The sequence below is a fragment of the Engystomops pustulosus genome, chromosome 1, assembly GCF_040894005.1.
Source record: "Engystomops pustulosus chromosome 1, aEngPut4.maternal, whole genome shotgun sequence".
NCBI classification, from domain to species: domain Eukaryota; kingdom Metazoa; phylum Chordata; class Amphibia; order Anura; family Leptodactylidae; genus Engystomops; species Engystomops pustulosus.
The window spans coordinates 90,123,581-90,145,867 of NC_092411.1; the positions used below are offsets into that span (position 1 = coordinate 90,123,581).

The 22,287-nt window shown below is 39.9% G+C and overlaps 1 protein-coding gene across 1 annotated transcript in view; it reads right to left on the reverse strand.

The window, feature by feature from the left end:
* Positions 1–22,287, reverse strand: part of SGSM1 (small G protein signaling modulator 1) — a 139,199-nt gene that overhangs the window by 91,138 nt on the left and 25,774 nt on the right. The window contains exon 3 of the mRNA XM_072147125.1: positions 8,374–8,449. Coding sequence (XP_072003226.1) covers positions 8,374–8,449 — 76 coding nt within the window. The remainder of the gene's footprint in view (positions 1–8,373; positions 8,450–22,287) is intronic.

Here is a 22,287-nt window from a genome sequence, read left to right on the forward strand (position 1 = left end):
ACGCGGCCTACAAATCGAATAGCGATTTTCCGTATTTTCGGAATTGACTATTTTGGGGATAAATACTGTTTGAAATCAAATTTTACATATTTAGCAACAAAACCGCCTATATAACCAACCCATTTTCAAATCTGCACCCCTCAAACTATCAGAAACAGCATTTACAAAGATTGTTAACCCCTTGAGATCTTCATAGTAATTGAATCAAAATGGCGGTGAAATTTAGAATGGTCAAATTTTGTCGGTTATACGTTCATCTAGCCCTAAAATTTACACATTTCCAAAAGATAAAAAGAGAAAACTCACCATAAAATTTGTTCTACAATTTCTCCTGAGTGCAGCGACCCCCCACATGTGGACATTACTTGTGTTATGGGGGCACAGCAAGGCGCAGAAGGGAAGGAGCACCCTGCAGCTGCCAGGATTTTAGTTTTCTGGTTGCCCCCTTTTGAAGGCTATAACATTTTCGCTTTTCCGTTATTTGGGCCATGTGACGGCATTTTTTTTGCGGGACGAGATGCTTTTTCCAGTGTTACCATTTTGGGGTTGGTATCACCTATTGTTGAAAATTTTGGAACTTTTTTTTGAGGTCATGAGTAGAAAAGCATCAATTCTGTACTGGATTTTTTACTTTTTTTTTTTTTGTGTTCACCGTATAGCCTAATAATCCTGTTATCTTTATTCTATGGGTCGATACGATTACGGGGATACCAGACATGAATATTTTTTCTTATGTTTTACTAAATTTGCCAAATAAAACCCTAATGTGGGGAAAAATCTATCATTTTTGCATCGCCGGCTTCCAAGTGGCATAACATTGTTACGTTTTTGGCTACAGAGCTGGTTGATGGCTTGTTTTTTGCGGGACATGTTGTTCTTTGCAACAATATCATTCTGGAGTACATATGTTTTGTTGATCACTTTTTATTGCATTTTTAGTGGGATATAATAGGTAAAAATCATAATTTTTGGCGGGTTTTTAACGTTTTTTTTTTACGGCGTTCATCATATGGGTTCAATAGTTATTTAGTTTTATTCTACGGATTGTTACGGACGCGGTGATACTATATATGTGGGGTTTGTGTTATGATTTAGACTTTTTTGAGTGTTATATGTCTCTTTATATGTTTTGGGGCTTATGGGCATTTTTAGTGATTTATAAAGTAATTTTTTATTGAAAAACATTTTTTTTTACATTTTTTTACATGATCCACCATGGGATATGAACAAGCAATCATCTGATTGCTTGTTCTTGATAATACTCTGCAATACTAATGTATTGCAGGGTATTATCAGTGCCAGCCTATGCAGATGCATAGGCTGACACTTTGCCTTTAAGATGACGTCACAGACGCCATCTTAAAAGTAAACCCTCCAGGCTTCTCTGGGGTCCCGATCGGACCCCAGAGGTGCCAAAACAGCAATCGGCCCCCCCGAAAACGGTGCGGGGGGGCCGATTGTGATGTAAAGACCCCCAGAAGGCATGTTAAATGCCGCGGTCGCGTTGACCGCGGCATTTAACAGGTTAAACACCCGCGATCGGAGCCCACTCCGACCGCGGGTGTTAGCCGGGGATGTCAACGGTAGATTACCGTTGAAATCCCGCGGCTAACGATGCCGGTTCGGCTGCTATACAGCGCTGAACCGGCATCGTCTCTGCGCAGTAGCTGTACTGCGCTGAGCGCTATTTGCGGGACTCAGCGCAGTACAGCTACGGCGCAGAGCGCTAAGGGGTTAAAGAATGTACATACATATATATAAACAAGGGAACACTTAAACAACACAATGCAACTCCAAGTCAATAACACTCTTGTGATATCAACCAGTCCCGTTGGGAAATTTCTCCTGCTGTTGTGCAAATAAAACAGGCAACAGGTAGAAAGGATTAGAAGGAAATTACCAAGATAACCCAATTAACAGATTGGTTCTATAGGTGGTGACCAGACTTTTTTACTATTCTCTTCCTTTTTGGCTGTTTTGGTCACTTTAGCATTTGGTTAGGAGGCAGGAGATACTGGGGCAAATTTACTTACCCGGCCCATTCGCGATCCAGCGGCGCGTTCTCTGCTCTGGATTCGGGTCCGGCCGGGATTTAAGAAGGTAGTTCCTCCGCAGTCCACCAGGTGGCGCTGCTGCGCTGAAAGTCATCTCATCGCGCCGGAATCCACCACCTCGGGCCAGGTGAAGGTAAGCGCTCCCCAAGCGACACTTTTCCGGTTTTTAAATGCGGCGGTTTTTCCGAATACGTCGGGTTTTTGTTCGGCCACGCCCCCCGATTTCCGTCGCGCGCGTCCCGGCGCCGATGCGCCACAATCCGATCGCGTGCGCCACAATCCCGGGGCAATTCAGGTACAATCGGCGCAAATCGGAAATATTCGGGTAACACGTCGGGAAAACGCGAATCGGGCCCTTAGTAAATGACCCCCACTGTGTCTACAACCCACAGAAGTTGCTCAGTTAGTGCAGCTCATCCAGGATAGCACCTAAATGTGTGCTCTGGCAAGAGGGTTAGCTGTATCAGTCAGCATAGCATCCAGAGCATGGAGCAAATACCAGAAAGCAGGCGAGTACTCCAGGAGACATGGAGGGGACCATAGGAGGGAAACAACCCAGTGCAATGCCAAAGCCTTGCAAAACAACCTCCAGCAGGTCACGAATATTGATGTGCCTGCTTAAATTGTCAGAAACTGACTCCATGAGGGTGGCAGGAGGGCCCGACATCCAAAAGTTGGGGTTCTGTTTATAGCCCAACACTATGTAGCGCGTTTGCCATTTGCCAGAAAACACCAAGATTTTCCACTGGCACCCTGTGCTATTCACGGATGAGAGCAAGATCACACTGAGCACATGTGACTGTGGAAACACTATACATGGAAGGTAGTAGAATGTTCTACTACCTACAATATCCTCCAGTATGACTGGTTTGGCAGTAATGGAGTTTGAAGGCATTTCTTTGAAGGGTTGTACAGTCATCCATGTGCTAGACAGAAATACCCTGCCTGCCATTAGGTACTAGTATAAGATCCTTAGACCCGGTGTGAGACAATATTCAGTGTATAAACAATGGAAATATTTAATACACCATCCCTTTTCCCTAGAAAACATATATAAACAAAATCCTAAACACGGTGGAGGGAATTCTGGCGGATTTGTGACAATAAACAGTCTTGTGCCACATTTATCAAAGTTAAAAAAGGAGCGTGTCCTTCAGAAATTGGGTGTGGCGTTGGGCAAATGGGTGTCAGAAAATTAGGAGGATTCTAAAAGCAGGTATAAATGTAGAACTCGACAGTTTTCTCCTGCACCATTGTGATGATGACTGGCGTAGTCGGATCATGCAACACATTAATGAATTCCACTCAGGAATTTCTGTATACCAAAATGCTGATTTGTCAAAATATAAAAATAACCAATGTTTCCACTTTACATTTTGCCACTTAAAAAATATAATGAAAAGTGATCAAAAAGTTGCACTGCTTCCAAAATTGTATCAATGAAAACGTCAGCTTGTCCTGCAAAAAAATTACTTCTTACCCAAATTCCGTTTGCCTAAGTGTCACAATATCGCAACACAATGGAATTTTTTGCATTCGTTTTCAATGATTTTGGTGACATAAAAAATAAAAGGAGATGCATCACGTGGACCACACCGTAAAAGTGACAGAACATCTGCAAGAAATGGCAAGCTGGCAAGCTTGATTCACGCATCTGTCAGTGTAAAGAATATTAAAGAGGTTGTCCACTTATGGCAAATAATTGATCATTTATGTGATAACGACTGTGTGACTATTTTATCCACTGAAAGTAAACAGAAGCTTTCTATAGCAGGGAAGCAAGCAGAAATCTAGAAAACAGTGAGAAATTGATGCATTAAGTACATTGGAAAATTGTATGACTTTTCCTTACACAAACCATATCAATTATTTGCTGAAAGTGGCCAACCCCTTTAAATGGTTCCACTCGGTAGTACAGTTTGGCCCTAGGGTAACAAGCTCTCCAATGGCTCTGTAAATGGCAAAATTAAAAAAATTAGAAGCAGAGACACAAAAATGGTCACCTGAGGGTTAAAATGGTTTGACAAGTTTCAATAAAATCTGTTCCATACAGGTCTCTGAATGTATATGTACTTGTGCCTTTGCCTCCTTTGAGAGCTTCTGCCTATCCCTGTTCTCACCACTATAATACTATAGTACAGTAACCATGAGATTGTACATAATATTACATTAGGGATTCATCTGACCTGATTGGGAAGATAGGCAATGTGACCATACCTGAAAACACCTGGATTGTGACGCTTGATGTGGAAGCGCTTTATACCAACATAGCACACCAGGATGGGCTGAGAGCTATAGCCTACTATCTAGACATGTGTTGCACGGGTGATCGCAGGCATGACTCTTTTCTGTTGGAACTTATGGAGTTTGTGTTAAGGCAAAGTTATTTCACCTTTGACTCTAGATACTTCAGGCAGATTTCTGGGACCGCGATGGGTGCACGGTGCGCGCCCTCCTACGCTAACCTATTTTTGGGATGGTGGGAGGACGCGCACGTGTACCCATCGGAACTATTCACCCAACATGTGTTGGGATGGTACAGATTTATTGACGACATCCTTCTGCTGTGGAATGGACCATTGAAGCTATGTGAAGAATTTATCAGTGGCCTTAACAACAATGGATTGAATATTTTTCTTACTTCACACTTTTCACAGGAGAGCATTGACTTCCTGGACTTGAAGATTTTAATCCGCGACCAACATCTACATACTGACCTTTATAGGAAGCAGACTGCCACAAATGCGCTTCTACACTATGGGAGCTTCCACCCGCGCCATCTGAAGGATAGCATACCGGTAGGTCAGTTCACCCGGATTAGGAGGAACTGTACCTCCAATGACGACTTTCGCAGAAATGCAAGGGATCTGACGGATCGCTTTAAACACAGGGGATACCCAAGGAAAGTCATTTCCAAAGCATATCTTAGATCTGCACATAGTAGTCGTGACCAACTTTTGAGACCACGTGAAAAAGTTACAGAGTTTAAATTGGGAGTCATAACCACGTACAACAATCAATGGAAGGAAGTCAGACAAATCTTAGAAAACAACTGGAATATTTTGAGAGCCGAAAAACGTCTAGACTCTTGGATTTCCGAAAAACCATCCTTAATTGCAAGGAGAGCAAAAAACTTGAAGGACAACCTGACAAGAAGCCACTTTCAACGAAACAAAAGAACTTTGGGACGTGGAGAGAAGATCAAGGGCTCATATGCATGCGGGGGATGCACGGTCTGCCCCTTGATGTTACCGTCGAAACGGGTGACCAACCCTACCAACCACAGATCTTTTGAATTGTACCACTATATCAACTGCAAGAGCAAAAATGTGATTTACTGCCTCATCTGCCCGTGTGGAAAATTTTATGTGGGGCAGACAACGCAAGAATTGAGAAAGAGGATTCAGCAGCATCTTTCGAGCATCCAGAATTCCACAAAATACTTCAAACAGGGTAAGGTCCTCTCTACTGTTGCAACACATTTTAGACTCTTCCATGGGGGCCTTACACATGGAATTAGAGTTGTGGGGTTGGATATGGTACAGAGCAACATACGTGGTGGGGACCTGGTTCCCGAACTACTGCGCAGGGAGGCCCGCTGGATCTATAATCTAGGATGTATTGCACCCACAGGTATAAATGAAGATCTCCTCTTCACAGGATTTTATAAGCAGCGATAGGAGGTGTCCCAAACCGTTGGTGAGTATGACATAACCATATTAACTTTTTCAACAACTTTTTGTATTATATACACAGTGGTTTGCATGTCACTAGCCATTGTGCACATCACATATATATACCTCTCTTCATATTGCGGCTTTATGGCCATGTTTGGGTTATTGTGCACATCGCTCGGATCTTTATATAATGCTAGTTCACACTGGTGGGGTCACATAACAATCACTGACATTCACCCCCCACCACTCAGTCACACACGCACCCCCTAGAGTGGGCTCTCTTATAGATTTGGACCCTTATGGCCCCCTATCACTACATCACCCGGGGTTCCCCAGACAGGGCACTCCCCCCCCCCCCCTCCTTAGATTGGATCCTTATGGTCCCCTACCTAAGCACTATTTATATTTTGGACCCTTATGGTCCACACTCCCTCTTTTTTCACCTAGGGCCCCTCACACTTGCACTCCCTTTCTCTTTCTTTCTTTTTTTTTTTTTTTTTTTTTTTTTTTTTTTCTTCTTCTTTTTCTTTTCTCTTTTTCTCCACTACTCCACTCTTCCTTTCCCTTTTCTTGCCTTCCTCCCCTCTGTCTCACTTCTCCAATTTTCATAAAAATTTGTTTCTTTTCATCACGGTCATAGTCACCCCCTGGTGCAACAAACAGGTGGCTTGTAATAATAACAATTACACCTTCTTTCTCTCTAAAGATAAACCTGAATGGAGCTCATAGAATACCATTTTACCATCGTTATTGTTATCAATACTTACCTGGAATTCTCCCACCAAGCATATTGAATTTCTCTGTCGTGGTCTCTTGGAACGTTTTCGACCTTAGTCCCCACCCCACTTTGGTATGGGGAACTCAACATTGGACACATTGGATGGAGAAGATCCAACATTAAGGAACCCTGATACAAAGGACGATAATCTGCTACTACAAGAGAATTTAGCACAAATTGAATGAACTTTTTGGGAATACATCCACTACCCCAACACAATCTCTATTTTTAGGCATTTTTGGGACCTTACCTCATCAAACGGACTGTAGCTGGTCTGATGTCAATATGGATGACACACAATCAAATGAAGTTACTTATTATATTTGTTACCTGTACTGTAGATACTAACTATGAAATTTTCCTTTACTCTGCATGACATGCATTTGTTTTTAATTCTCCTCCCCAGGGTGTTAGCCATGACTTACCTTCCTGCTATTTTTTACTAGCTCAAATCACATTGTATACTAAAGAGTTATTTAACTCGAATTACTCTGTAATTTGACATTTAACCCGACTCTATGCTCCGTGTTATACAAAAAACAAAAAATTTTTTCTATTGTAGATTTAATACTTTGCTTCCAAGCAATTAGCGCACTATACTGCGGATCAGTCTATTTTCACGACTAATTGATAATGTGCCGGCGCCTGCGCATATTGAAACAATGTTGCCGGCAACACAATGTAATATTCAGTGGTACGCATGCGCTATGTCGGCGGCTTACAAGTCTCGCGCGACTTGTCACATGACTTGACACGTGACCCAGCGATCGCGAGACTATTACTGGATCACATGACTAGCGGATGGCTGCTGCGACGCCGCGGATTTTGATAGCACTCAGCTGTAACATCAGTGGGAAACATGTGAGTGGCTATATTGCACCCTGGGGAGGGGCACTTATGTATATATGGCGGACTATTGACCGCCAATACAATATGGACCCCTGAGGAAGTCGCATGTAGCGACGAAACGCGTGGGGACTCTTTGCCCACATGACCCTTTGCACACGTCGCATTCCTGGTCTATCATTTGGATGGGTAACCTCATATTTTCCACTTCTTTGTGTATATTCTAGAGTGTGCCGACTTGTTTTGGTCCCTGTCACATCATTTTGCATGTTGCTTAGGGGAACTACTATTAGTCTGTTTTGACTTTTGACTGTGCCACATTAGTCCCCTCCCACGGACACTTTTCTTACAGGGCAGAAACAGGCAACCTATGTATTGTCTTTATAGGGTCATGTGCTATGCATAGACCCACTGTGGTCATTTGCATGGGTCAAACTGCATGTACTTGTGTACGTTTTAAGTGTTTTTAACACATATGCATGTTTTGTAGTGTTTATTATTTGTGATATAAATAAAGATTTGTATATAGATATTTTTGGCCTATACACACTCCCTTTTGTCTTTTCTTTGGTTACATATTGCTAATCAGGGTGTTATGGCCTCTTTAGACATACTTTAAGTATACACTTGCTGTGCGGGTTTCCACTTTTTAGGCATTGTACATAATATTGTCATACCAAAATGATGGGAATTATACCATAACAACAACATCTATCACCAGGATGAAAGACTGTATGCAAATGAGCCTGATGGGCTCCAGGCTCCATTAACACCTATGGAACCTGGAGTCTTTCATCCTAGTGGTAGATGCCCTTTAAGCTTCACACTGTCTCCTGACCCTATGACGTTGCAAATAACCACCTTTTTTTTAACCATTTTATAGAGGCATAATATAAACATGAGCAGTCAACCTGCATTTACTTTTTAATGCACAAACATGTGCATTGTACTTTGTTAAACTTTTGATGACCGAGAGGTTACTTTATACAGAATCACAGAAGGGAACTTAAGATCTTACCACAAAAAGAAATGATGTGGCTGCTGTCTTCATGGACAAATTTCCTTGTAACTGCTTCTTCCATAATTTGTTTAACCTATAAAAGAAAAGACAAAGCTAAAATTAAACCAAACAATGGGAGTAGTCTGTCTTATTGTAAGGTAGAGGGTACAGGTAGATGAGCAATGGTACTTATTTATCCCACCTGAGAGAATAAAGAAAGAAAAAACCAAGGTCACAACAGAATGCAAGATGTTAGGCAAATAGGATCTAGATTAAGGAAAGCCGCACACAGCAAGGTTAAGCAATACCTGTCAGGGAATCAGACTAAAGGAGGCTTAAAGAGAACCGATCATCAGGAAGGTAATTTTTACATTATGGCAGGTTCCTATAGCCTCTGGCAAGTTGATCTTAAAAATGTCTCTGTCAAATCAGTTCTTTAACATTACCTGGTTCCCTGGCTGCAGTGTGTGGGAAGGGGGGGGGGGGGGAGTTCTTGCACAGGTTGTTTTCTCCTCAATACCTCTCCTCCCCTCCTCCTTGCCCACTGCCCTCCACATCACTCACCCTCTCCCCTGCAAATCTTCCATCCCGGGGGCTTACCACATGCTGCTAGAAGGGAGCCAGGTAATGTTAAAAGAAATTAATGTTTAAAAAGCAGTGGAATTTGTCATATTTCATTTTTTAAATCTATATAAAGAGGCTATTGGAACCAGTCATCATTTCAAAAGTAGCTTCTTGATGACAGGTTCCCTTTAATACCAGGCTAGTGAACTGACCGAGGGGCCTAACTCTAAGCCCAGCATTATTAAAAGCCATGAGTCCTGTAATAGCACACAAGTTTTATCCCCATTCTATAAGAACTGTAGAACTATAAGATTAGGTATTCACCATAAGTGCGAATGCAAATTTTGCATGTTTTCTTGACACCCGATCAACGTACTTGTACAATAAAGCTGATAATGTAATTTCTTAAATAACTCCATATAGTCACACAAATGTTATTTTTAGACATTTCTAGTTAGCTTGCCATAGGTTGCAGGATTGCCGAATACCATTTCTGCTTTACAAATTGCTGTAGTGACCTATTTTATTTTGGTTTGTTATTATGTTTCCAACTTGAATTAAAATTCAGGAATATTTTATAGTCAGAAAATACTTTTATTTTTGAAAGTTTAAAGTACTATGGTTTGAACTAAGGAACAGGCTAGCGGTAACTGTAGGCTTTTGTGGAAGATCGTCAATATATGCATGGACAGATAGCTCTTGTTGATAGCCCATGTGTTATTCCATTGATGATAAAAAGAAGAAAAAACAGGCCACATGGTTTTGTAGAACCAGAAAACTAAAATTAAGCTGTTTTCTAGCTGGAAACAGTGTTTTGACTGGAATACATTTATATTCGTGTTCATGGGGTCCTATTTTGGCACATTTTATGCCAGGGGATGATATGATAACGATACAGTGCTGGTCTTTATAAATCACCCTATGCATCCATACTGTAACTCTGTTTTTATATAGAGGCACATAAGTTTTTCTTCTCTAATGCTGTGGCTATGTGAGCAAACTCTAATATTGCAGTATAGTACTGTCTATAGTGTAATGCTGTTTGCCCAAGTTTAAGTTAATTCCTTTGTTGTTCACTTTTGAACTGTACTTATAAAAGTACTTCTTAGCAGATATGATGTAACGATTGCCTTTCTTTAAAAGTGCATTTACTAATGTATATATGAAGAGCCTCAAAATAGCAATAATCTAACTGCATTTTAATGTCTAAAGCATGATGCTTGATATATATAAAGAAAAAAATATATTTAAAAGATAAATAAAAAATATTTTCCCTATGTCCGTTTCACGTAACTCACATCAAGGCTTTATCTTTAAAACACATAATTATCTAGATTTCCTTGACTTATGTGGCTATACAGCTGTACTTGAACAAAACTTGCAATTAACTTTGATCGACTGCTTTAATGAAAGTCACACAGGGAAATAAATAAAAAGAGTAATGACTTCAGCTTCAGAAGTACAGAACACATTAGTTTTATTGCATGCATGTTATACTTTTGTAATGGGACCATAAGTAGTGTAAGATTACTCAAATAAATAAAAAAAAAAATAGATTATACAATGTCATAAAAAATAAAGTGGTTACTATCCCAAAAGTCCATGGAGCAAGCTGTAATCACCAAGGATAAGGACATAGTAGGTATGGACAGCAGCCCTAAAGTTTAAGCTAGTATTTAAGCCTTACTCCTGGTCTAAGGCTTAGATACTAGCCAAAACAGGTAGGTCTGCTGTTCACACCTACTATGTATGGCGTTGTTAATATGGAAGACGCATAAAGTAGACTGTATTTTATCGTAGATGTGCTTCATGGCTTATTTATGCTTTGTAGATTATACAATAGGTTGTAATTGTTTGCCTCTTTGGTTAAAAAATATGGAATATCATTTTTATGAATTTGTTATTTTAATTGTAAATAACTAATGCCCCCAGGTCAGTTTTCTCTCAATGGATAAAAATAGTAAACTGTGAGGAGTTAGTTAAAGCACACTGAAAGTGTGTCTAAACCTTTAAGGGAATTCTTTCTGTATTTTAAAAATTAATAGAGTAGGTATAAACTATCTTCTGCTCTTCCTCCTACAGTGAGCACAGAATTTGAAAGCATTCAGAGGTCTGTCTACCTCTGAAAAATAAGCAGGCTCACAATTAACTCTCTGCGGACTCTCTTCTGAGACAGTAGGTTCAAAACAATGCAAACACTGGAGTTCTAGTCTCTTATTTGATGCTCAAAATGTATTCCATATAGTACCCTTAAAGGTGTATTCCCAAGGACAAGTTTCTTAAATATTTTCAGGATAACAAAATAACACTTTATATAATTTACTGTTATTAACAAAAATACATTTCACAGATATAAGTCCAACCTGTCTCTATCAGTCTTGTACACAATTTCAGTTGCTTCTGGTTCCCAACCTTGTACCTTCTGACTTGAAGGGCTGTGGAGCTGAGATTTCTCTCTCTCTCTCTGCCTCTAGCCCCCTCCCCCTGCATTCCAGAGCGGAGCTCTCTCTGATACACACACACTGACGTCCAGCCTGCAGCAGTCTGAGGAGTGTAAAGCTACAGACAGATAAGTTCTTTATTTGGGGAGGAAGGCACAGCAGATCTAGCAGTGTGTTGTGGAATAGCAGATATGTAGGAGAAATAGGCATCTCATGGATCTCATCTCTTATCTGTCTCATTTCTCTTTCTTTCTATGTGTTGGATATTAGTACAATGTTCATAAGCTAAATGAAAGTGTATATGAACTATGGATTATATATGGATCATAATGGGGCATATTTACTTACACGGTTTCTCGGAGTTCCCTAAAGTGCATTGTCCGACGACAATGCATTGTGCCACGATTCAACAAGATTGTGTGCCCAACTTCCTCAATGTGTCACTTCCCCGATCAAGAACGCCGGAGTTCACCATCTTCTTCCCGGTGTGTGTAAGTCCAAGTCTTGGGACACAATTTTAAAGTAAAATCCCGTGCTAAGTCCGAATCAGTCGGAACGTCCGCTCCCCCCCCTGATTTGTGTCGGTTTAAAGCCTGCACCGATATGCCAAAATCCGATAGTATGCAACACAATCCCCTGCTAAATGCAGCGCAAATTGGAAAACGTTGGAATATCCAACGAAAGTAAATGAGTCCCATTGTGTCCGCTTAGAGAGTCCTCGGTCACAGCCTGGAATTTTGTACCAACCAGCCTAGGGAGTGATAGGAGCTAAAACAGCAATAAAATTGAGTAAAATTATGAAGTAAAGGGTTAAAAATTATCTTAATTGTGTTATCAATACTAGCCTTAGGTAGCCTTATCTTGCTTTGAACCTCACACTTATGGGCTCCACCCTATAGATCACCCTTATAGTGTATATTGCAGAATTTCACTTCTATGTCTTTTTATTTGTATATGATTTAGGGTGCCACATTGTTAATTTAGGGTAACCTAGCCACCATAAAGTACTGCTTAAGTGCAACAACTCCAGTATGGGCAGCATGGTGGCTAAGTGGTTAGCACTACAGCCTTGCAGCGCTGGGGTCCTGAGTTCAAGTCCCATCCAGGTCAACATCTGCAAAGAGTTTGTATGTCCTCTCCGTGTTTGTGTGGGTTTCCTCCGGGTCCTCCAGTTTCCTCTCACACTCCAAAACATACTGGTAGGTTGATTAGGTAGGTTGTGAGCCCCATTGCGACAGGGACTGATTTGTGCAGCACTGTGTAATCTGTGTGCACTATATAAAGAAATATTATGTATGTACAGTATGTGCATTAGTAAATACTACTCCTTTCCTTCTTAGATATAGATTGTACTTGGCCTGGTTGACAGAAACATTGTAATACTATTGATCTGTTGTGCTTTTGTTCTAAAAAATGTATATTAAAAAATAAAAACGCTCTGCCTCAATTAAAGGGAACCTTCACACCAGGGAACTAATTTTCACTTAAGACAGGTTGCAGAAGCCCATTATAGCTGGATTGTAAAGATATCTTCCTGTCTTTTAGGAACATTTGTATTACAATATAATTGTGTGTTTTTACCTACCTTGCACCCTAACAAAATCCTGTTCTGAGTCCCTGGTTTGTTATGGTTTGGGTGCATTAAAAAAAAATGCCCCTCACCTTTCTGCTCCTGCACATGGTTTTCCAAATAAAACCGTATATAATGTTAATAGACGCTATTTATACAAAAAAATCATCTGTCAGTATCGTCTGTGCTAAATAGCAAACTATGGCAGTATAATTATTACATAATGCAGTAAACAAGGGGTACACAAGATTTTTCTTCGTCTCCTCAGAAAGTTCGACGCACAGACCATGACTGACCCTGTCGATGGTTCCCTGCCCCCCTCCCCTAGCACCTGATGCCACCAACCACCAGCGCACACTCATTCCGAACACACACTATACATAGAGTGCAGTCCAACACCCTCCCGGCTCACACTCACCGGACACTGTGCTCAGGTCCCGTTGGGATCATATAGACACTGGCAGCTGCTACACAGGCCTGCGGAACTGGCAGGGAGCCCCGCAGCCCGCATGGCAATTATTTTGGGGGGTAATGGCACCTCATCACGTGTCTATGACGCGTGGTGAGGCGTTAATGTAACCTCTGCTTATCCAATTTTACAGCAGACTTTAAAATATCAGTGTTTTTAAGTTACGGTACTTTGTTTAGTAAAATACTTAACTTCCTGTCTAAGAGTATACATTATAGTAAATCAGGAAATTAATCTCTTACACATAAGGATTGAAGTCTAAAAGATGATAATATAACTGTGGGGCAGATGTTTTATACAGTGATATTTGATTATATTTACCTGTTCATCACCAGGCAACTGGTGGTCTTTCAGTGCTTGGCGATGTGTGTTTGATTTAATAGCGTCAATCAGTGTTGCTAGGAAACTTTAAAAGGTTTTTTTTTTACAAGTTCTAACATTTCTACCAAATGATAAAACTGAACATTTATTATCCTGTTTAGCAAAATGCAATATGAGCAGAAACGCAGAGGTGCTTAGTAGCATATTGCATTTATACTAGATATTCTAACCAATATTACACCTACAAGGGGTGGAAAGAAAAACTGTGCAGTTAGAGGAGACAGCCTTATTCTAATTCACAATTATTATTGTCTGATGTTAACTGGGAAAATTAAGACTTTCTAGTTGTACTTTTCGTCAGCTATTAGTAGTCTCAATTTTGGTGTTCCAATAGTATAATTTTTTGGCGCACTGACTTTTTCCCAAATGGCTAAGCCCTTACAAGAGGTCAAGCAAATACAGGGAGAACATTTAACCACTTGAAGCTGAGGATCTAGTCTGGGAATGAAGTGATACAAGGACAGATCAGATACAGGATTAATTTCAATTTTATTTTTGGTACTAAAAAGTAAAGTGGACCTTTTCTCCTCTCAAGTGGAACCTTTTACATACGTCATTAGATAACACAATGGGGGAATTCATTAACGCACCTGTGTGAGATTTCTAGCCCATGTACAAATATAAAACTACCGTGATCACAGAGAGCCGGCAGCAATTACACAATATATGCAATGCTGCCGGCTTCTACTACAGGTCCACGCTGACAGGGGCATGCTGGGGGTGTGTCGGCCGGCCCCCTTATGAATAAGGCCGACTGCCAGGACACAAGATACGAGAATTCGACCTCTAAATTGGTAAGAGGTCGGATCGGTTTAAATCAACTTACCACACATAAATTAAAAAAAAAAAAAAAAATGGCTGGGGAGAGGATTATGGGGGGGCACATTTGGTAGGGGTCATTTTCGGGGTGACAAGTCCTCTTTAACCCCTTCACAACCGTCATACTGCTATATACATCATATTTGCAAATTCCTGTGCAGAGACCATGTATATAAACAACATGATAGTCTCCCATGTTAAACAATCATATTTCCAGAACCGTGGTAAAAACACAATTCTGGTGTCATATTAAAGACAGATCTCAATACCCGACTGTAACCTTAAACAGTGGATGATATCTCCAGTTTTGCTTCCCCTTAGTGACCAAGCTCATTAGAGCCGTGATAACAAGACCTATTTTTCATGTGTTACTTTATCTGGTAATCACTTTAAAATGCTTTAACCTACCCAAATGTTTTCAAGTTTGTTTTTTTTTTTTGGTGACATTTTGTACTTCAAGTAAGTGGGAAATTTTGGTCAATATATTTAGCATTTATTTATGAAAAAAAGAGAACTTGGTAAACATTTTGAAAAAAATAGACATTTTCAAAATTCAAAGTGTCCTGTTTTTCAAACTGATAGTCTTATTATAAAAATTATTTTCTAAATGTTAATTACCATATCTCTGCGTTGGCATCATTTTATGTGTCCTTTTGTTTTATTACGATGCTAGAAAGATCGAACAGCATCTTCTCAAATTTTCAAGAAAATTTTAGAATCCATTATTTTAGAGACCATTTTATTTTTTTAGGGATTTTGGGAGTTAATAGAACCCACCCCTCTATTCAAAACTGCAAGTAGGAAGCTTGCGAACCCTTTAACAATTTTACAGAACTTCAAAACAAAATGATGGTTTGATCTGGAATTCAATAACATGTTCATTTAGCCCTAAAATTTAACCAAATATAACGGAATAAAAGTAGGAAATGCATCTACGAATATATTATGCAGTTTCTTCCGAGTAAGAGAACACCCCACATGTGGACGTCAATCCAAAGGCTCCACCTGTAACCGCATGTTCAGGCAAGATTGCATTTCCTTCACATTTAGTTAACGTGTTGGAAACACATTACCAAAACATGTGGAGCCTTTCTATTTCAAAACACAACCAAAATTTCATGTGTGAAGGTAGCCTCAGGTACCACAAGTCCCTTATCTCAGAGAATTTGTAAACTTATCATGTGATATAGGGGGTATTTTAACCACTTGCCACTGATGGGTTTTTTCCATTTTACTTTTATCGCTACCCACTTTCATTTTTTTGATACATGGTTTTCACTCCCTTCATTCCAAAAGCAATAACTTTAATTTTATGTTTACAGAGATATGTTAGGGATTGTTATCTGTGGGACAAATTGTACTTTTTTGTGGCACCATTAAACATTCCTTGCAATATATCGGAAAGCTGGAAAAAAATTCCAAATGCAATGAAATTGACAACACCCCCCTCACACACACACAAACATTTGTGGCTTCTTCTTGTGGGCTCGGTTTTTACGGGATTTATTCTGCGCTCTAAATGAATAAATTCTTTATTCTTTGGTTAGTACGATCACAGGGATATCAAATTTATATAGGTTTTGTTAGGTTTTAATAGATGTAAAAGAATTTAAATCCTTTGTACTTAAAAAATATTTTCCATTTTGCCAAACTCTGAGGCTAACTTTTTCACACTTTGGTGTACGAACCTACGTAAGTTGTTATTTTTTGTGGCATGTTCTGGTGTATTCATTTATATACATTTGGGATTAACGGTGTTCACAACCGGGAGTAATCTTTTTAATATTTTGGGAAATTTTGGGATGTGGCAATACATGTTTATGATTTTTAAGGTTTTTATTTTTTTATAGGTGTTCTAGGTATAGGAGGTGATTTACAATTTTTACTTTTTTTTTATTTTACTTTTACTATTTTTTTTATTTTTTTCTTTACATTTTTTTACCATTATTTCAGACCCACCAGGGTACTTTAACTCTGCAGGGTCTGATTGCTAATACTATATACTGCAATAATACTGTAGCCATTTGCTGGCTACTAGAGATCATTACACAGGGCAAGCCTACAAGTCTCAACGAGACTCTAGGCTGCGATGGCATGGGATGGTAAGTTAGGTGCCATGGCTGAGTTTGACCGCGGCACTTAACAGGTTAACTGCCGCGATCGTTGCCAGCACTGATTGTGACAGTAACAGGCGGGTGTCAGCTGTATTATACCCCTCCCTCCCCGCAGCACCAGGATGGCCACACCCCCTGCAGCCTGTGTGTGGGTATGAGAGATTCAACTGCTCCAGGATGCAGTCATTTGTATCACAGAACACAGCATATCATGCGAAACTATAGCCGTAGCGGCTGCTACGGGCTCGTGAGCTGCAGGGGCATGCGAAGCGCAGCCGAATCATAATGTATGATTTCCTGCTTCCAGGCATGACTATGGGACAAACTATTACATCTAGGTGCGCGTAGGGGTTTAAACTCCACCAAAATAAACCAAAGGGTAAACAAACAAGAATTTGGACATTCAAAAGGGGAAGGGGCTTTGTAAAATATATTTTGCAACAAATTAATTTTGCAAGCATCCAAAACAAAATCTATTTCCATGTTTGTATTATAAAAAAAAAAAAAAAGACAATATAGCGTAAAATTCTCATGAAAGAGAAAACCATGGAGCACTGGTATCAGTTGCATTTTAACACTTCCACAGGAGATGGCCTGGCCATCATCCTGGACACATGGAGAAGGTTCAGTAGTATTCAAAGGGAGGATTTGGCTCGGTCTTTTCCCTCCAAAATTCAAATCAAAGAAAAATTATATATTTGATAATAACGTAGAAATAACCTGGAGTTTTGAGCCCCTGCTAACAAGATAGGGTCAAGGTACCCCTATCTATCTTACAAACTTTGGGACTCTATCCCTCCTGAAACAACACTAAATCATATGACAACTGCCTTCATTAAAGCCTAACGTTTGATATGGGGGGAGAACAGGGTATCCAGTTGATTAGAAGCAATGGACCATTGTAACAATTTTCTTTGAAAAGTTATTAGATTTAATAACAAGCCACTTACAAAATTTACTTTACTGATGGGCAAGAGGGGTCACACTAGCATGTGAACGTCCATCTCTCAGCAACCCCACAACTTAGGGGGCGGTAGAAAAGCTCACGGAGCATTAATGAGAAAAGTTCCCATTTTCCTTCTTCGTACAAGTTAAAAAGTATAGGAGGTGGCAGCAAAGGTTTGAGTGGGTGTTAGGAGTAGAGTTTAGCTTTAAGAATCCATCTTGTGTAGGTAGTGGGGTTTTATGTACTAAATTGTGAGGCTCTCTAGTGTTCATGTACCCTGTGAAGTGACCTAAAGGTGGGCATTTGTCACACGCAATTTATCAAGCTTTGTAAAACAATTCAAATTATCCTAAGGTAAAATGAAAATGGAAAATGATCAAGGAAAAATAAATCAGTCATTCAATTACTAACTGTGTTCAGTAATTGCACACAGAAGTCATAACATGACAAGGCATTAAAAAATAAAAAGGTGTGATCTCAAAGCCTGCCCACAGGAAGGCAGAAACAAAGGCAAAAGACTCCTGAGGCATGACTCATACAGTATGATTACACGGATGAACAGTATCCATGCTGCGAGGCAGCACACTACAAACCTTCCGTGGATAATCTGCATTCTTCCCATTATATAATAGAAATGGACATACAAATGCATATCCTCGCACACAAAACACCTATCCAACCCATGGTTAAATACTTTTAATAGCATACACACTATGAAATGGCAAACACAAATGACACCCTCAATATAACTTTTTCTTTCAGCTATTCCAATAATGGAAGATCACAATGTTATTACAAAATATATACAAGCAGTCCCCAGTCAATATTTTTTTGGTCTCTTTGACAACCTCTTCCTGTAGCTACAAGTTGGAAAGAAGCTGCTGCAAAAAACTGTCAGGCCTCATCTCAATGCAAGAATATCCATGGTGGAGAAGAAGCCCCTTCCTCCCCACCCCGAAACTATAATCATGGGGTGCCGATTGTAGGATGCCTTACTGGAGTGACAACAAAGACTCAAATCCTGCCATGTGTGAATGCATCCAGAGGAAAGTCCGAACAATTCTACCATTTAAATAAACCCTGTCACCACTGCACCCCTCCTCCCCCACAAACAACAGTGCCTTCTAGAAGTCTTTATACATCTGATACTTTTATCCATGGGATTAGAGTCGCCATTTTTTATTGATGTCCTCTTTTCCCGTCATAGAGGCAGGAGCTGCAGTAAACTGTAAGCTACTTCTACACATAGAACAGCTGATACAACTCCACCATACAACAGCTGATGAGATTTGCCTCATTACATTACTTTTAACATTTCCGTTTACAAAATGCGATGTTAACACAATGTTAATGAACATGTTAACATTTTGGTAACGTTTGTGTTTTGTTAATATGCCATTAACACCTTAACCCCTTTCTGACCAGGCCTTAAAAGGCTTTACTGAACTGAGCATTTCTCATGAATTTTCATACTTATTGGTTTAAGGGCCATTTTTAGTATTTTGAAGAGTTAACGTTACAAAAGCTGGAGAGAAATATACATATATATACACTATACATTACAATATATATGCGGGGTGACCATAGTGATTTTTTAGTGTAGAGGGGAATTTTTTTTAACATCTGTAAGAGTCCCAGTTAAAGGGGGATATGAGACCCTGTGTGTGCAGATGTTGGATCAGAGCTGGATAGGGTCTGATCAGACCCAGCAGCTATAATTAACCCCTACAGAATGTATTGCCACCGGCATCACACTGCATCTCACTTTTCCCAGCTTCCTTCTCTCTAGATTAGCGCGGGAGCAGAGGAAAACTGCAGCGACGTGAAAAGACGTCTGTACTGTGTGTTGGTGCATCTAGTGTGCTGGCTACTGGTGCAGTCCCTTAAAGTTTAGAGGTATGACAAGCAGGCCTTGGACCAATATATGTTCGGCCCTGACCTAAATTTTTAGAACAGTCATTTAAAGAAATTTGTGAGGTCAAGGTCCATTTTATCTTGTGATTTCACACCTCTGACAAAAACTGGATGAAAGACTGTATGTAAATGAGCCTGAGGGGCTCCAGGCTCCATTAACACCTATGGCTCATTTGCATACAGTCTTTCATCCTGGTGGTAGATGTCATTTAATAAATGTGAATTAAACAAAAGTTCTCAAGTATGAATAGTGGCCGCACAGGACCACGGCATGGAGCATAGGTGTAATGTGTCAGGACTTGCCCAAGAGAATACGTTATAGAACATGACCTTAGTAAGACTACTGCAGGGTCTCGTGCTCAATCTAGTTGTCCAGGAACAGACAGACCAAAGACAGACAAGGAGTACATACAATACAGACAAGACAGGGGAGAAGGAGTCTCCCAAATCTTCATTCCACACAGGTTATCAGTATGATGAAAGAGGCCCTTTTTAAAAGAAGAGATGGTGCCCGGCAGCACAGAGAGGAGCGCCACCTGGGGGCATGCTTTCATGGTCTTACCAGTAACATAGTTATAGGTATCAAACACCATTCGCCAGAAAGGTTGCATCCCTGAACAGCTCCACCAGATATACAACATGGATCCCACCTCTGACAGAGTTCCAAAACCACTGGATACATTTTGTGAAGGATGGCAGGGCACCTGTACCACCTGAATAAAATTTTGTAATTCCTCTCCTGGGAACTAGAGAGCAATCTGTGGCAGAACAGAAAGTTTTTTTCCCATTCCGCATCAGTTAGCTCAACCGACAGCTCCATCTTCCAGGTATAAGTGTCACCCATGAGAAGACTCAGTAAGATGGGATAGAGTTAGGATAGCACATGTTCAGGAAGGGATGGGAACCTAAGGATGGCCTCAGGGGCCCGTGGGGAGGAACCAAATCTAGAGTCTGCATCAGAGCTAATATAGAAGGTCAGTTATGACATTCCAACCAAGATAATGGCATATCGGGGTTGGAGGTTTGCAGAGAGTCCCACTGTGACAAGAAGGATCCGCTCACTACCAGTCCCAGACAGTGCTTCCCAGCTGTTTCATCTAATTATGTTATTATTCTGTAATGTCTTGCTCTATATGTATATGTGCCCTATGATCTGTACAGTGCTGCAGAATATAATGATCCTATATAAACAAAGTTTTATAATTATTATATAGAATTAAGAAAAGTTCAAAGGGTGAGTACTTTTACAACCCACTTTAGATCTCAAGGAGTTGGAGCCAAAATAAAGATCTTTCCCACAGAGAGATCTACTCACTCTCTGTAAAGAGAATCCACTACTTAATATTTGTGAACACAGCAGCCTCAACACTATTTCAAACAACAATCACTCTCCCTGCAGTGCTTATAGGTTTGAAGTTGTCATTTACATTAGTAACATGACAAATAATGATAATCATGGAAGTGGGAACTTAAGAAAGGAAAAGCGTCATCTGAATTAAAGTAACTACATACACCTAATAACACATTCTCATGACCCCCCCGAAAAAATTTTTTTATACATGTCCTTGGTCATACATGAGGTACTAAGAAGTCATGACTATATATTTTCTATGTACCATAAAACCCAGATGACATACTAATTAATCTTTCTAGTTTCCTATCAGAGGGCAAAACAACATGCTGGTAAGTCATGAGGCCTGCAAGCTCTTTTGAATACAAGTTCAGATGAATGAAAGCACTTATGAGTCAAAGGACATTGAAGATGCATTCTTTGAACATTTCATAGCAGGTGCTTAGACACTCATTACAAGTCCTTAGACATTCAACCACCCTATTTCTCTAGTTTAAAAAAAGACTGTCAGAGAGGAATCTTATTTTTGCAAAATGCAGAATGACTTAATTTCATAACCAATATTTCCATTTCTCCACTTTTTTCATAAAGTACACAGAGGTACACCCCAAAAAGAGAATAAAGGGTTGCTACCCCTTTGGCTAGCATAAGCTAATCTACAGAAAAATTTCTGGGGCCACATGTAAACATTTGAAAGGACAAAAATAATTAAAGGAAGCTGCAGCGATATGATGACATATGTCATTTAGCATTTTTTAACTTGATGACAGGTCTGATTTAGGTGACACAGGTACGATTATTACGCTACATTTTCATGCAGATTCACATATGTTCTGAGCCAAAAAAGCTAATTCTGTGAATTTTGAAAACAATTATTGCAGCAAAAATCTTCTAAATTACTACACATGGTCTGGAAGTTAGTAGCAAGGTTTATTAGTTTTCAGTTGAGCTGGGGAAACTAGGAATTTCTCTTCCGACATATTTTATATAGTAATTATTTAGATCTAGATGTTATCATAAATGTACTGTAACTAGGAAACAGTAGTTATAAGAAACAATTGTAGTTAAGTCAATATCTATAGAACTGCATAAAAAATACAAAAAAAATGTGTCAAGTAGCAAAAGAAGAACAATTTTAATTAACCAATAAATAAATACAAAAGAGAAAACACTAATCGGACAAAACACAATATAAAATCACTTAAAACAGAGGGACCGTACCCCCAAAAGGATACGGACAACGGGGAGACAGTGGCACCTGATAATGCCGAAGACCTGTCACCCCAAAGCGACCCTGCTCTGAGCACTGTCCAGGACCTGTGCAAATCCAAATATAGTGGAGATTCCACAAAAACAAATAGCA